At 32.3% G+C, this 16,803-nt stretch overlaps 1 protein-coding gene across 1 annotated transcript in view; it reads right to left on the bottom strand.

Annotated features, from left to right (window-relative positions):
- The window catches only part of LOC133184284 (sperm-tail PG-rich repeat-containing protein 2-like), a 30,826-nt gene that overhangs the window by 7,613 nt on the left and 6,410 nt on the right, over positions 1-16,803 (bottom strand). Inside the window, exons 9-11 of the mRNA XM_061319280.1 lie at positions 15,716-15,969; positions 9,130-9,316; positions 522-637 (exon numbers count right to left, since the gene is read on the bottom strand). Of these exons, the coding sequence (XP_061175264.1) occupies positions 522-637; positions 9,130-9,316; positions 15,716-15,969 (557 nt within the window). The remainder of the gene's footprint in view (positions 1-521; positions 638-9,129; positions 9,317-15,715; positions 15,970-16,803) is intronic.

Below are 16,803 nucleotides of genomic sequence, written 5' to 3'. Positions count from 1 at the left end.
TTAGAGTTTTATAGTCTTCATTATTTTTTTTAATACATGAAATATTTGATCTAAATACCACAAGATGGAGAAAATGTAGAACAAATTCTTCCCTGGAGGGACCCTATAATATTTAATGACAGTCACAATTAAAAAAAAAATAATCCTAAGGCTATTTTAGATTTCCAGTTAAAGAATGCAGGGGTTGATAAGGGGACATAAATTTTTAAAGACAGATGTACTGGGGTGATGGCCTGCACATTTTTTCTGATGCATGTAGGCCCATAAAGTTTGGCAAAGAGGAAATAATAGGAACTGCAATTAATATTGTAATAACCTATGTGTTTTACCTGTTACAAAATGGTTACCTGTACGTAATTAATACCTAAATTTTCTCTCCATTGTTAAAAAATGTTAAAAAAAAACTTCAAGAAAGAAAGAAGAAAAAACCCAGGTTTTATATGTGCTGCAGAATAATAAATACATGTACCAACATTTTGAAGTTTTAAGTCAACCACAGTATTAATTGAAGATCATCATACCTCATATGCTCCTGGACCAGGACCTTCTGACTTCAGCTCCTTGAATCGCTTGTTTTTGGTGACCATCAACCCTCCCTTCTTACTGATTCCATCCTTGGACTCATATGCACCTGGACCTACAATTATTAAAAATAGTTAATTACAGACATTTACTCATGGTCAGGAATTTTTATATCTTTTTAGTCAGGGTCAGAAATTTTTATATCTTTTTAGTCAGGGTCAGAAATTTGAACTTTATGCAGTCAGGGTCAGGGATTTTTACATCTCTTTATATAAACTTTATTTGCACATCTAACATTGAATGCCTTCAAAGGCAGATTTTTTTTTTTTCAAATTGAAATTCTGACCTCCTTATGAACCTGTTTGACGATTTTTCCAAATTGCTGACAAATATTTAATAAAATAATTTCATCTGTTTTCAACCAAACATTCTATGTCCAAGCATTGTTCATTCTTCATCATTTATCACCTATGTCTTGACACTGGGATTTATGAAGACCTTATCCATTGCACCATGTGCCAAATCAATTTATTTTTGGTAAGCCTACACTAAATTAATTTGGGATATGAGATTTTTATGGAGAACTTGTCTTCCTTTTTGAATTAAAAAGTCTTCAACTTCTTTGGCTTCACAAGGCTTTTTTATGGACATGACAAATTCCATTTTTTTGTTCAGGGAGATATTCATTCACAAAACACATATCTAATTCCACAGTTAAGGGTAAACATAATTACTGTTTTTGCAGAAATATCTTGTTTTATTTCAGGAAATCAAAATGCAGCATCAACTGAGTCTTTTCTCTTTTTTCCCTGTCTTTGAAAAGTTTAATACCTGGGGGCTTTGCAGGCAAGGGTAATGCAAGCATTTTAGATGAATTATTTTGTATTTAACACCTTAAAACAAAATTCTTCACAAGATATTTGAAGCTTACTGATAATTGGAGGCAGTATCAAGTTTGCCATTATAATTTTACAACTATGTTAAACACATAAATCCAAATGAGGAAAAGAGAATATTTACATATGGTTAAGCATACATTATTCAAAGGCAAGAAACCCTCACACATCTATCCATTGTATATGCCGCATGATTCATGCATGTATGCAATTGAAGATGATATTGGTACAGTCATTTAGAGCATGTTAGCAATTACTACAGGATGGGGAGAACAAGTTCCCCATCACTGCCAGTGGCCCTGTAACTACAAACCCCCGTGACCTCTCCCCACCCTTCATGACAAGAACAGCAATGATGAAAGTCTAGATAAAAGCATCTTAACATTCCAATCAAAGTCTACAGGTGAAATTACTTAGCCAAGATAATCATTTGATTAGCAAACAGAATTGTTTCTTTGCTGGGGAAATTAATGGGACTTCCAATATATACCTACAATTGTTCAGAGCAAAATGACAGATAGAAGAAAGTGTGTTTGCCACTAATGCATGTCTGTTGGTCTGCTCTGTTGCCACGGAAGTTCACGGTTTGTAAAAACAAATTAAAGATAAGGTTACATGATGCTTTCATGATTATAGGTCTTTGACTTTTTGAATGTATACAAAAAGATTAAGTGCTTTTTAGCCAATGCAGAAAGTGACCCTGCGTTGCATTAATTATTCCACTCGATCCAAGCTATACTACTGCAGAGTACAAAACCTTTTAATATATAAATTAAATCATCAATGTTAACCAAAACCAACATAGGTAAGAAGGTGTTAAGGTCAGAAATATATTTGTTTTTAAACATCTGTTGTACAATTTTACCTCATTACATCTGTAATACCTTTAAGGGAGTTCACACTACACAGTGTAGTTTACTAATGCAGTCAAGATTGCAATCATTATTGATAGGGGTAATATATGCATTGATTGCTGTATATTGGTCTGGAATGAGGTGATTTTCATGTTTCTGCAATTCTTGGTATATTAAACCTGAAATTCTATATCTATCCATAGCAGATGCCAAATAATGTTTCATGGATGCAATTTCATGTTGGTTGGAGCAATGGAACGAAGTAAATGAAAGTGGCCAATCAACCTAATATTTTTATGCTGCAACTGCAGATAAAAAAAAGAAAAAAAGCACCAAGTCTTTCTAAGAATTTCCAGTTGAGATGATTTCAAAACAATATAGGTCATGGCTGCTGTGAACTACATGTATACCTCCCAAAAATTTTCTGATGTCACTTCTGATGCCATTCCAAGCTTTCACCATCAAGAAGTTTTAATTACCTAGAGCTAAAAGTTGAAGTTTTACACAATTTGTAGACATTGCTTACCAAGGTTTGACGGAATTCCACAAAAAGAAAATTACACTGAGAAGAGGCTGTTTGATGTTAAACAGAGAACACTCTACATGAAATAATGCACAAGTGTTGTCTTAGCATTGTTCCTTGTTAATTTCAAAGCAGCCGTGTAATTTGGTTCATGTAATTTTCTAGAGGGTTATAAGCCAATCACAGATGCAAGAGGGATGAAGAATTGGGCATCCCATTCTATTTGTGGTAGGTTTCAAATTTTATTTGTACTGACATGAACAATAGCTTAAGAGTAAATTGTTTGTCTGCCAAGGTAGTTAGCTGAGTCCTGTAGCACTTCAGATTGGCTGAAACTTTCAAAGAACCTGTGCCAGACCTAAAAATGCCAGGTCTAAAAACTCCTCATATACACCTACCATAGAGCCAACTAATAATTGGTTCAATCAGTAAACCCTTGTTCTATTTAAAAGAAAATATAGTTCAAATATTTCCGGAATATACACTACTTACGAAAGCAAAGAAATCGTTCTTCAATTGACAAGCATCTGATAGACTCTGAGACTACAACCTTATAACTGACTAATCCTCTTTGTTGAAAATTTATTAAGTTCTAAAACATAATTGGACATCTTGGAACACATGCTAAAGCAATGATTAAGATAAAACAGGGTTAGAAGGTTATAGGACTAGTGACAATGTTAAAGATAACAATGATGTATCTAGCAAATAATTGCAAAACTTGTGGCGTTAAATTGTAAAAAATGGCTACTGTTGGCCATTTTGATGGTTATCAGTTGAAAAATTACCAATTTTGTTTCTCTAAAAAGTCTTTTAATCCGAATGATGTATATATAAATCCTGATAAAACTTGCTTTACATTTTTCACTTCAAAAGAATGTGTACTTTTACTTTTTTGAATATGTAAGAAATAAATCTTTGGTAACTGTGAATTTGTTTAAAAGGGCCTGGCAATTCTCAGAAGATGGGTATCCTATCTAAAATACATATGTAAAAAGGGAGATAAATGTGGCATTGTGTGTCTTCTGTCAACAAAGAACCAGCGTAAAACAAAACAGACATCTGGACTACTTATCCACTGAGATAAGACCTCTCAGAAAAATAGGCTGTCAAATTTTTCAGCTGAAACCAGCAACATAATTAGTGGTCATTAGGAGAAATGGCAGAAAGATATGGAAAACCATACAACACCAGGTCTGGTGAATTTATAAAAACCTGAAATTACTTCAGACCCATTACAGAAAGGGCAAGGAGAATTCAGAACATGAAAGGGCTTTTAGTCATCATTTGTGCAGTATTCATCATGGGTCTTTGGAATTGTATGGAAACAAATTATTCAATTTCTGAAAAAAAAAAACATTTAATCTGCTCAGAAACATGCTGTATAGAAATTATTAGTCAACAGTGTTTAGGCAAGGTCAATTCCTTAAAGCATCTCAGCCACTCGATACAAAAAGTTAATATTTGCATTTAAGTTTTATTGCGGATTTAATCAAGCTTTAAAAGAATGGGATTGCATATAGTTATGATGTGCTTGCTGCTGACACTAATGTGAGAAATTGATTTTTACTGCAACACTTTTTTTTTTCATATTTGCCAATTTATTACTATATTACTCATTTTCAAGGAATTATCTCAATGTTCAAATATCGTGTTCTGTTGATAAAAACAATTAAAGAATTATTTTTACCAGAAAAATGCATATTTACACTCTGCATTTGAGATGATTATTTTGATTAAAAATCTTTATGCTCTTCTGACACATGACGGGGTGCATGATCCCTGATAAGGCTTGATTTATACAGAAAAATTTTATGAGTCTGAATAACAAAAATTGTCCACATGCTGAAAACTGTAACATGCCTTTTCTTTGCTATAAGACAGCATCATTTTCTTAAAAAAAGAAAATAGATGAGATATGTCAATAAGCCTGAAAGACAGTAATAAAATATCTACTTCAATGACCTCCAGCCATGACCCCAGTGGTTGGTAAATCTCACCTTTGACCTTGAACAACACTAAATGCTGTAAAATCCCCTCAGACACTTGATTCTAATAGAGTTGACTAATGAGCGACATGAACCCACTTTATTTGACAAACTACCAGTACATGTACACATTATTTTCTCCCTTAAAACATTTTATTGTAAAGAGCATAAAAATAATTTTCTGATCACTGATTCCATATTTTTCCCTTTTTTTAATAAATGAAAAATTAAGAAAATTGCATGAAAGTAAGTTCATTGTTTAGATGCTTGTCTGTTTATCTGTTAAAAAAATACAGAATTGTCAGATGTTAATTATGAATTTTCATAAAATTATTGGACAAGGTGTGCCCTGGGATAATAAAAAGAAATATTAAACCATGCTTTTTTTAAAAAAATTTTGATATTGCATCAGAATTAGGGATGCAATTGGGAGATGTACGAAAAAGTTAGGCTGGCAGAGGAATATGTCCTGATCAATCAATGCCATTTATTGTAGATTTCTGATGATGCAGATAAAACAAACAACCCAAAAAACAAAACAAAAAAAGAGAACAAAAACAAGAATTCAGAAAATTTGAAAATCTACATTATTGCATCAGAAGGTGACAAAATAAAAAGGTAAAATGGATAGAGACCAGGTGTTTCATTTTGATTGAGCACTTGTTTGAATCAGAGGCCGATCCTGAATGATCCATATTAATTCATAATAAATGTAAATTTGTCATGAATTTTTTTATATGGCCTGTACTGAACACAAGAGACAAAATGTTTTACATGCCTCTATTTCGGAATATGACATGGTCGTAACATATCATTGCAGACAATTATCTATCTTGTGGTCCATGCATCAACCAACTACCAACCTTGTTTTCAGAGAATAGGTGGAGTATTTCTATGTTTTTTTCTATGTCTATGGGAAGAATCTGATCATAATTATCAATCTTCAGACATATCAACTAGGTACAACTATTTATTTTCAATTGTTGAACCACATAATATTTCATCGTGTTTCATGAAAACAAGTTTAGGTACCTGCCTTTATTTTTTAAGATAAAATTTTATATTAGTTTATGAAGACATGCTGGTAAAAAAAAGTTTTATTCAAAAACTCTGATCAAAGTAAAATTTACAACAATCCTAAATTGTTAAAATCATGTCATTCTAAACAGAATTAAATTTAAAATTAGGGCAATTTATTGATCCACAATTAGAACAAAAAAGCTAAATTTAATGAAACCCAAACTTCAGAGTTTCTGAGTGAATCAACATTTTTTATAAAAGCTCTTACAAGTTGGTTTATTTACAAATTTCTAAGCCTCCTCCCTCCCCCCTTCTCAGAATTTTTAAATGACATACTGTATATACTTGCCTATAAGTCAGTCCACCTATAAGTCGGTTGTAATTTTTAAGCCTACATTAAAGGGATTGACCCGCTGCTATAATACCAATATTTTTATAACTCGCCTATAAGTCAGACAGGGGTTTTTTCGGACCAAAGTTTAACTCCAAAAAAACGACTTATAGGCGAGTATATACCGTAAATCTTGAACTATGCAGATGTGCAAGTTTCACTTTTAATTAAAAAAAAAAAAGGAAAAAAAAGAGGAATTGCATTCAATAACTCAAAGAGAGAAATTCTGCATAAAAACTAAATACTGTTATTTTTAGAGTTAAATCCATCAGTTTTCAGCACAATGGAAATACAATCTCTTCTTTAATTCTTCATTTCAACAGCTACCAAGATTGTATTTGTAATGAATACATGCATTTTCTTTTCATAAACTTGTTACAAACACACTTGAAGTCTTCATATATAAGTGTTTATATTGTTTTCAGAGAAACACTCAATAAAAACAAGTTTGTTTTTTATCTAAGAGGAATTTGTGATGGTTTTATTTTCACAATATTCTGTTTTTCATCATCAGAGATTTAATGGATGACAGTGAATGAAAATTAACACAAGGAAGACAACTCCTACAAATTACAATAACTGAAAAAGCTTTTCAGCTAGCAGAAAATACTTAACACCCTATCACCATATTATCAGTGGCAGGTTTAAAGGGAGGGGGGTCACACCTGGCACCCCCCTCCCCCCAAAAATTTACTCTAATCTTCATTCTTTCTTTGCATAGAAATAATTTATCAAAAAATGGGTGAAAATAAAAGGCTAGTCTTTCTATCTATTATTCTGGGTGCTTAATTGTCTCACAGGCTTTGATTCCACAGACCTTAAAATATTCATTGTTTTATTAATTATAGTCATTGATAATGACAACAAGAAATAGTAAAAATGTCTACTTTAAAAACTTTGATTTTAATCCTACAAAATCTCTAGAATCCAGGTTTTTCAAATTATTTCCTATATTTATGGAAGCCATGATGTCTTACACAATCAACAAAGAAGAGAGAGAAAGAGAGAGAGAGAGAGTTAGAGCACTACTGAACTGGATCTACATCCACATCAAAATTAATTCAATAAACAGGCAACCAAAATATCTACAATCTGCCAATTTCCCTCCAAACTTCCTGCTTCATCCAACTCTGGTATTTTTCTGTTTCACTCATCTTGGCTCATTTATTCCCAATAATTTGATCTTTCATGATTGTAAGCGATAATTCTTTGCTGAATTATCAGATAATTTGTATGTAAGAGTTCGATTAGATTGTCAGTTGCTGGCATAACTAAATTAGGAAAAATTCTATACCATAATCTACAAAGTAATGAATTTGGTTATGTAATATTTCATTTAATTAGGGGAGAATACCAAATATTTTGTAGTAATTTCTTAAAAGTAATGAATTGCAAATTATTGAGTTAAAAGAAATTTAATTATGGCATCAAACTGTATTCATCTGGATAAAAGCAAATTTGTCATCAAAACTATTTACCACATTGACGCAGAGAAATAAACAAACTATGACAAATGCTGGAGAAACCACATGTTGATGAAAGCTTAATAATTGATACAAAGCATTTTTTTATTGGCCATTTTTTATTCAATGTGCAAGTTTATTGACATTTTGAAAAGTCAATTCATTGAATTTTTTTCTCTCCTCATCTGAAATTTTTTAATGAATCACCCATGAAAATTATTCATTTAAAAAAGAAGAACAATCTTCATACATTCAGTGACGTGTAACATTTATTACATATACATGTGTTCATTTCTAATCTTTAACAGTTTCCCAGATAAGTAATATACCACACTTCCCCCCTTTGTCATTATCACTGATAGATATATGTCATGTATCTGATTAAAAGAAGACATTCTCAACAACATTTTTGCCAATTTTTTGCCTTGTTCTAAGAACATCTTCCTACAAAAAAAAAATTATCTGCCATAATTTAAATATATAGGTGGTCTTCACAGACAGACAGCATTGTCTTCAGGAAGTGCACAAACCAAGTCATACAGCTAGGCTACCTTTATCTTAAAACCTGATTAGATTAATCAAAAATTATGAGCAGAAAATCTTAATCTTTTAAATCTAGTAAAGCATCATGGATTAAGCCGGATATATGCCAACGTGAGTTCAGATTGAGCCAGGTTTCTGAAAAGAACCAAACTTTGTTTCTGAAGGGATTCCATCTCTAATTTAGTAAATTGGCAGAAAGAGTCTGGAGTCTAATTCCGTGAGCATTCCGAAAACATTTAAATATTGCTGTTTACATGTAGGAGTCATCTTTTTAATTAAAGCAATGATTAATACACTACATTCTTGACTGTTTTCTTAGCTGGAGATGCAGTTCATAATCATTATTGACTTACTGGAAACAAGAACTGCACTTAATGTTTGGTGTACCAAACTTGGTCAGGGTCTCTTTCTCTCTAAGATGTTAGATACAGTGATGTCTCATAAATCTTGACCCCCCCCCCCCCCAAACAAATCCAATTTTCAATGTAAACTGATTTTATTTTCTGCATGCCCATAAGCCAAGGACATAAAAATTTAAAAACCATGTACATTACTTACTGCAACTGAAACAGTTTCAGTTTACATATATTACTTCTGGACAACAGTTACTTTATACTTGGAATAGAGGAAACAATTTCTCTCCCTAAAAAGGTTAATGGTATTTGTTTGAATAACAAAATTGCAAAAGAAAGTTAAACTGTAAAGAAAGGAATAAAGGCTTACAACATCAATGATCACTTATAATTGTCATTATTCAGACCAATGGTGTCGGGATTAGTTAGGTTCTACTACATATCAAATCAACTACATACATGTAAAGCATCATATCATCAAAGTATGTTGATGATACTGAAACATATTAAGGCTATTACATGTATGATACAATTCAATTCTTGTAAAAGTATTCAGTTTTGGATCCTGGAGCTTACCTGGGAAGTCTGCATCAGTGTTAGAGACGACCATGTCTCTGGGCGGGGCAAATCGAGAGGCTGCGGAGAGGAAGGAGCCATGTTTCCTCTTGGCCTCCTCTGTCCTGGGCTTGGTCCTCTCACAGGTTCGAAGCTGTGATTGCTCATATGACTGGATAACTTCATAGGATCCGGGTGGTGGCATCTCCTACAATACATAGCAAATGAAACTTAATTATGGTGATCCCCAGAAAAGTTAAACATTACATGAACTTATTTATCAAAAGCACAAAAATAATAAAAAGTATAACTTAAATCTTTGGAAATACAAATTTTACCAAACATTAAAAAGTCTCAACAGCACAGATTTTTTTTTATTTACATCAGTTAAATGCATACAAATTATAGCTACTTCCTGAATGCATTTGCAGGTTAAAAAAAAAAAAATTCATTTTTTGAAATCAGAATAGGAAAAAGCATACTATTTTAATTGTTACAATACATTTTTTTTTTTTGCAAAATGTTATGGAAGGACAGCACACAATGTATAACAGAGGAACAAAAATGACATTGTGTTCCAACACTGCATGATCCCATCAACAAATGATACAGAATATTTAGGTTTCCTTATCAGGATTGATCCAGTAAAAACATATGAAATGGTCCTTAACCTAAAACGGTAGTCCTTCAACAAAAACAGCTTCAAAAGAAGCCAGCCAAAAATGAGGTACTTGAAGGAGATGGTTTAATCCAGGTTTGGCATTCTGAGATTATACAGCCCTTCAAGAACTGAACATATCTCATTTAGTGATCAATAATGGATAAAAATGACCAAAACTTAATTTGCCAAGAAAACACAATTATACAAGAACAAGTAAACTGGCTGCCTAACATTTGGGCTTCTATAAGTTTGTGTAAGAAAACTTTCTGATGAAGTGCCCTGACCCCTGTAACATCTACATTAGTGAGTTTGGCAACAGAATTGAAATTGTCATCTTGAAAAACAAACACAACTTGATATTCATTAAATTTTTATCGAGCAGAGTGGTTTGTATATGGAATTTTTGTCAAACTACCCCTGTGTCTTGTATATTTTTAAATGTGTGGTTTTAGTGTGTAAAAGTACATGGGTACAGGAGAGATAAGAAATGTTTGGAAATTTTGTCTACTTTAAGAATCAGTTGAAAAATTTCCCTCAGTTACTGTCAACAATAAAGATTTGGTTTGTCTACGATTAAAACTTTTGAAATTTATTTCAAAAAGATGTTAAAAGTCAGGTGTTTGTCCATTAAATCTTTAAAACTATTTCTGACATTAAAAAAAAAAACTCTGAGAACAGCATTTCAATGGCTAGAGTTGCTAGATAACTTATAGGTTTTATGGTGCTAACAGTGCTATGATGTGTCAAAACTTCAAAACAAACGCATCATGGCTACCACACAAATTTGTCTCTGTCTCATCAGAGTCAAAAAAGACGACTGCTAAGCCATAAAAAAATTCACAGAGCACAAGAACTGGTAAGATAAAAAGCCGGAATGGTATCAGTTTCAGAGGCTGGTACATAACCCAATTGTCTGCTACTGCAACCTAGCTTTTTGGTCAATTAGCACCTTCAGGAATCATTCACCAGTACCACAAATAACAAACTAAATCTGATCATGAGATGAGGATGTTTTTTTTTTTTTTGCTAAATGCCGTAAAAATATTATCCCCATGGAGACTTAATACCTACAGCCATATCACCACAGATTACATCATGTATACTTCTAGGACAGCAGCAAATTGTCTCAAATTCCACCAAAAACTTCAACAAAAGCATCATGATTCATAGATATTGCATAACAAAAATTCACAGAATCAAAGGAAACAATACATACATTTCTCAGATATTGGCATAACTGAGTCATGTTCACAGGAGAATATACATATATCTATAAAATGTCAAGGTCTGAGTACCAAAGTATAGAAGATAATTTTACTTTTCTTAAACTCTGTCTGTAAGGCCAGGTAAAATTAATCTTTAGATTCTCATCCCCGCCCGCCCCTCTCAAAGTGCCCCGCCCCGTTGTTTTTTATTTTGCTTTTTGGGTGCCAAACGTATTATTTTCATGTATTTTTATTCCGCAAGAATCTGGGTCAAAATTTAAGAGTTATCTCCCGTCTGTATTAAAAGTCGCGTGGCGCTATTTATAGCAAAAAAAAAAAACTATGTGAAGAATGGAGAAAAATCGGCAATAAAAGCAGTTTAAATATGTAAGGAAAAGATAATTTGTCAGTAGAGAGAAGGCAGAAAAGCAAAAATAACATAAACACATCTAGATACCATCACTGGCATGGGCAAGTTTTTAAAGAGATTTTAACCAAGTAAAAACAGACGAAGAAAATACACATGGTCAAGACTCAAGTTTTAAATAACGATCTCCGGTTGTATGTGATTTTGCATTAAAAAAAAAATAAAACATCGTCCAAAGACTTTAGAGAATAATAGTGCTAAGGAAATGTTAAATCTTAAAACTGTTCAGGCCTAGGCTTTTCAGTAGAATATTTTACAGATTTACACAATCCTGTTTTGCAAATATGATATATTTTAATGTCGAACATGTCAAGTCTCAAGAACGATTGAATGTATCAGGACAGTGTAAATCTGTGATATCTGTATATCACATAGAACAGGAGTTGTTGGTAAAACTATAAGGTATTTGGGAAAAGGCCGATGAGAAAACATGCATATGCAATTTATTAGGATCAGCACCTCATTTTTTTGGCGTGTGCCGTATCCGTGTACTTGATAATTTGTTAATAAAACTAACGTTATATATATTTTTAATTTTCTATAACAAGAATCTTCTGTAGATATTTAAAAGAATATGAAAACAATAAAATCTATTCATATTGGCATTAACATATGTTAAATTTACGTGTACGAATGTTTTGTTGATACTTTCATTTATAAAAAATAAAAAATAAAATCCGCCCACCCGCCCCAATTTTTTAGCAAATTAGGATGAGAATCTAAATTTTAAATTTATATGGCCTAAAAGATAAAATGTTTGAAAAACTTTATAATCACTGTTGATTTAGAGACATTTCCAATGGTATTCATTAAATAAATTCTTTTTTAAATGCATTGTACCAACCAACTTTCAACTTTCAAAATGTATAATAAACCTGAATTTCAGATAACAAACTTCATACTTTTAAAGAGTTGTTAGGGAAGAAAAAAAACCCTAAACTACTGTGTGGGCTCTTGGACTTCGGCACTGAGAAATGAACATTTTTATTTCTGATAAATCACATCCCTGCAAGATCCTAAGGGTAAGTTGTCCAGATATACAAATGAAATGTCCTGATTAAATTGTCCAGTTTCTGATACTGTTAAGATTGTAGGAGAAATCTAATAACAAAAGAGTATACATCACCATGGCCCTGACAGAACTTACATCGCAGAGCAATATATGGCGCCAAGAAGCATTTCATAAATATTCCTTGTTTGATTGGATTTTGGTGAAAGATTCAATTTGCCAGACAAGTCCCTCTTATCAAATTGTGTATCAGATGGAATCCATCTACAAATAAGGTATTAGCCATTCTTCTATAAATGCAGTAAGCCTGTATTTTTGGCTGTTGCGAGTTGTGTTTTTCATTGCAGCGGCAGGCTGATGTCAGACTACATGGTAAAATCATCAATAAAATGGACTGATAAGAAGCAACAGAGAGCATGGGAGAATTTCATGTTGATAAAAAGAAGACTTCAGTACCAACCCAAGATAAAGGAGACATTTCTCTTTAATTTTTGATTAGACGATTCCAATTGCTGAGAGAAATAATATAAAACATATATGCAGAGACATTTTTTATGTGGTCAAATTTATCTTCGATTTGTAAAATGCTCCATAATTTTTTAGTCAAAAAATTGAAGGGTCTTGATATACACTAAATTTTGACAAAATTGTTGAATGACTATAATTAATTGACAAAGTTTCCACTTGTCAACTTTCTCATTCTTGTAAAAGAGCAATGTTAAATACTAGAAGGGCCTTATAGTTTCCAGGTTCTTGCTTTATTTCTGAAATATCAAATCCTCAAACCTTCAATACATAACCATGTTTACAGTTTCAGTATTGATTTTGAGCAAATGCTCTTAAAAATTATTTTATTGAGGTTAATCTAATGTGCACTTTGATATTCAGTACTTTTATGAATAATTTTTGTTATCCCTGCTAGTGAAATGGTTATGTCATATTGCAAATAGATTCAAATGTTAGGTGTACTTCTAGAAATTCCTTCCATTTTTATCTTCAAAATGGAACAAAAATAAAACAATTCTCTTGATAATGAGTCAATTAAACTGAGAGACGAGAACATGTGCAATAATTTACAACATCCTATAGTGGCACCAAATATAATTGACCACCATCTTAAGATTCTGGTATTTCTTGCACACAGAGAAACTTGTTGAAGGGAGGGTTTTCTGTCCTTTTAATGGACCAGCCTGCCTCCTGTATATATGACATTCCACCATTTTGTGCACAATGCACCCAGCAGACCACATCTGCCCCATGTAAATTTCAAGTTTGTTAGGATTCTTAATGAAAGATAATTGGAATTTGGCTCCAGGGCTATATTTTCAGCTTCTTAAGAACAGTGAATTTTAAACAAGTTTACGATTTCAATAGCTTTGGTTTTTGTTGAATGTCTGCATTTTAATGAAATATTGTCTACCATTAATTCAGTGTTTACAATAGTGTTGTAAATTTTATTTTTTCATTGATGTTAAAATTGTTCTTAAAGTTGAGAGGGAATTTATTTATGTTTTAAATGGATGAAATAATTCTTGCATTAAATAAACAAGTTGAAATCATACTTTTCAAAGTAAAAAAATATAAACAATGGATCTGGAAGATGCAGCAAAATTAAAGACATCTGAATTTTATATTAAATTTCTTTATTTCTTGTGTTTAAGAGTCAAGATAAGATTTATACACTCCAAAGGAAATGCTGAGAACAATTGACGTAACTGCACAGTTTTCTCAACTTTTATGTTCATATCATAGTGAAAAAAATATATATTAAAAAAAGAAAAACCTCAAGCTGTTCATAATGTGTAAATGCAATTAGGATGACTCAGTAAAGTTCCTACTTTGTTTCAAACCTACTTTGTAGAAACTGTGACTTTTCAGAATGTGCTCCCAAATTATCACACTAAAAAGCATCATGGGAAATTAAGATGGAAGACAGTCATAGCTGAATATGACATACTCCATCAAAAATCCAGAGGAAGGTGAGAAAAAATGATGGATAGTATTCTATTAGATACTGGGAGGAATAATTGATTGCCATGGTTTAACAGAAACTCTCATCAATTTCTCAAAATCATACTGATAAAACAAGAAAGACTGAACATTCATGAGAATATTTGAACTGAGTTGGAAGTTTGATTGTAAAAAAAAAAAAATAGATCAATCAAACATTAACTCAAGCATGTTGTAGCTCCAATCGAATTCTGTTTCAATGCCATCTTCATTCTCCATTTTCATTTGAAAATACTTCCTTTCATGGACTTTATACTCCTACATAACCACACTTTTGGTTACAGTGGAAAAGTACACCATGATATCCTGCCTTGACTGATGATGGCCGCAAAGCATATCCCACTCACAGGCCATTAGAAGATGCAAAACACCACTCAGGGGACAAGATCAGGAAGAACTGGGAACAAATGATGGCTTCCAAGTGAAACAAACCCTATAACCATCACTGAAGTCAGATCATATTTTCTGACTACTTATGGATTATGAATAGTTCTGCTCTTGCATGATCCCTAACTGTTAAGTGTTGACAAGTTATCTTTACTGCATATTTATGAAGTTTGGGCCACTAGTGCCGATCATATGCACTCAATGTTTTAATTAAACTATTCATGATATTTTATTGTGTATTCTTTGTAAATACTGCATAAGATCGAAAGATTGACCATGAACTTGTTTTGCTAGTCAGCATTTTTCTTTAAGGGTTCTCAAGAGAGGTTTCTAACAAATGCTAGAAAATAAGCCAATGGAATCTTATATGCCATTAACAGGGTATGCTAAAATGTTTCTACAAAGGATACATTTTATTGAAGAAAAACAAATTTTGATGAGTATGACTTTTGGTAATAACTTTACAATGAAGAGGAAGATACCACCAGTACAGCAGTTACCAAAATTATGTATCTGTTTTAGGGTTTGTCAATGAATGATTTTCATACAGCTGTTCAAATTTTGAAGTCATTTTTTTTAATTATTTTAATATGACAGGATTTTATAAGCCATTACCTATCAGTGGCAAATAGTAAGCCATTCTCATAACATGGTACAATTGGTAATAATCAGATGTGTGACAATGATAATTCTTTTATTACTGGCATTACCTATAAAAGGATTTGAAAAGCCATACCTTTCAATGGTAAATGGCTTTAAAACTCCATTTTCATACTATGGTATATGGTTTTCATCAGCCATTCTGTGACTATGCGGCGTATGCGCTATCATTGTACTCAGCCATACTTTACACCAGCAAATTGATTTTCAACCTTTCATTTACTACATAAGGCTTTACAAAACAATACCTTAATTATTGTTGGTTGTTCTGGAAGTCTGGCTGTCACAGAGGAGAAGTTAGATGTCAGGTTCTGGTATCGGTTCTGGAATGGTTTCTCCTTGACCTGGTAATGAGCTGGTCCTGGTACTTCGGTTTCATCCTTCTTTGTGATTGGTTTAACTCTAACAGAGGTGGTACCAAACACACCTTTTCTGGTGCTCTCAATGTAAGCCTTCCTCATACTGTCAGATCCCATTCCTGTTAGATTGTAGGCACCAGGTCCTAAAATTGGAGTCAGAAAATAAATTACTCCATCTGGAATATCAGACTAGTTGGATATTTCTTGGAAAAACATTAAATAGCACAAAAAATTCTATTCTTAAAGAGATCCAAACTTGGCACCTTTTTTTACTCAAATGCAAATCTTACTCAAATACAAATAAAAACACAATATTCATAAATGAGTCAAATCAGTAAATCATCTCAGAAGATTTAAATCTTAAAATTCAATTTGTGTTGCTTGTGGATTACATCTGACATTTGAGAGAAATATCTTGAGAAAGAAATTAAAACCACAATTAACTTTGTGACATTTTGAAGACACTGCATGCATGAGTAGTGTGAAGCCAAACACTCAGAGGAATGAGTTGATGAGTCTGAGATCGAGCGAGTCCCAAATGATGGGAGAATCTTCAGGAAATAATGAAAATTTATCACATGTGTGCTTGATCACTCAGAAATGACTCATTTCCCAAGCTTAAAAAAAAGGAAAATGGAATAATTTCAAATTGCTAGGACATTTTGTTTATGTCTTAAGAAGATACTAGATTTCTTTTGGCTAAATTGCTTTTAATACTCACTTAGTTTTTTTTTTCAGACAGAAGTTGTTGCATTTTAGAAATTTGTTTCTCTCAACAATACATCCTAAAACTACATATCCTAAATTTAAGTACATTTTCAGCATAGTATCTTCTATGTTACTAACTACAACATTTTTTTATGACACTCTGTTTTTCTCTCAAATAAAAAAATTGAAAATAAGAAATAGGGACTTCCTATATACACACATATGTAAATTTTTTTTTTGTCTTTCGTACCATGAAAAAAGCAGAAGCA

This window comes from Saccostrea echinata, unplaced genomic scaffold (genome assembly GCF_033153115.1).
Source record: "Saccostrea echinata isolate AGI-Se365-2 ecotype Australia unplaced genomic scaffold, CSIRO_AGI_Sech_v1 ptg000010l, whole genome shotgun sequence".
Classification (NCBI taxonomy): Eukaryota; Metazoa; Mollusca; class Bivalvia; order Ostreida; family Ostreidae; genus Saccostrea; species Saccostrea echinata.
This window is presented reverse-complemented; position numbering and strand designations above follow the sequence as displayed.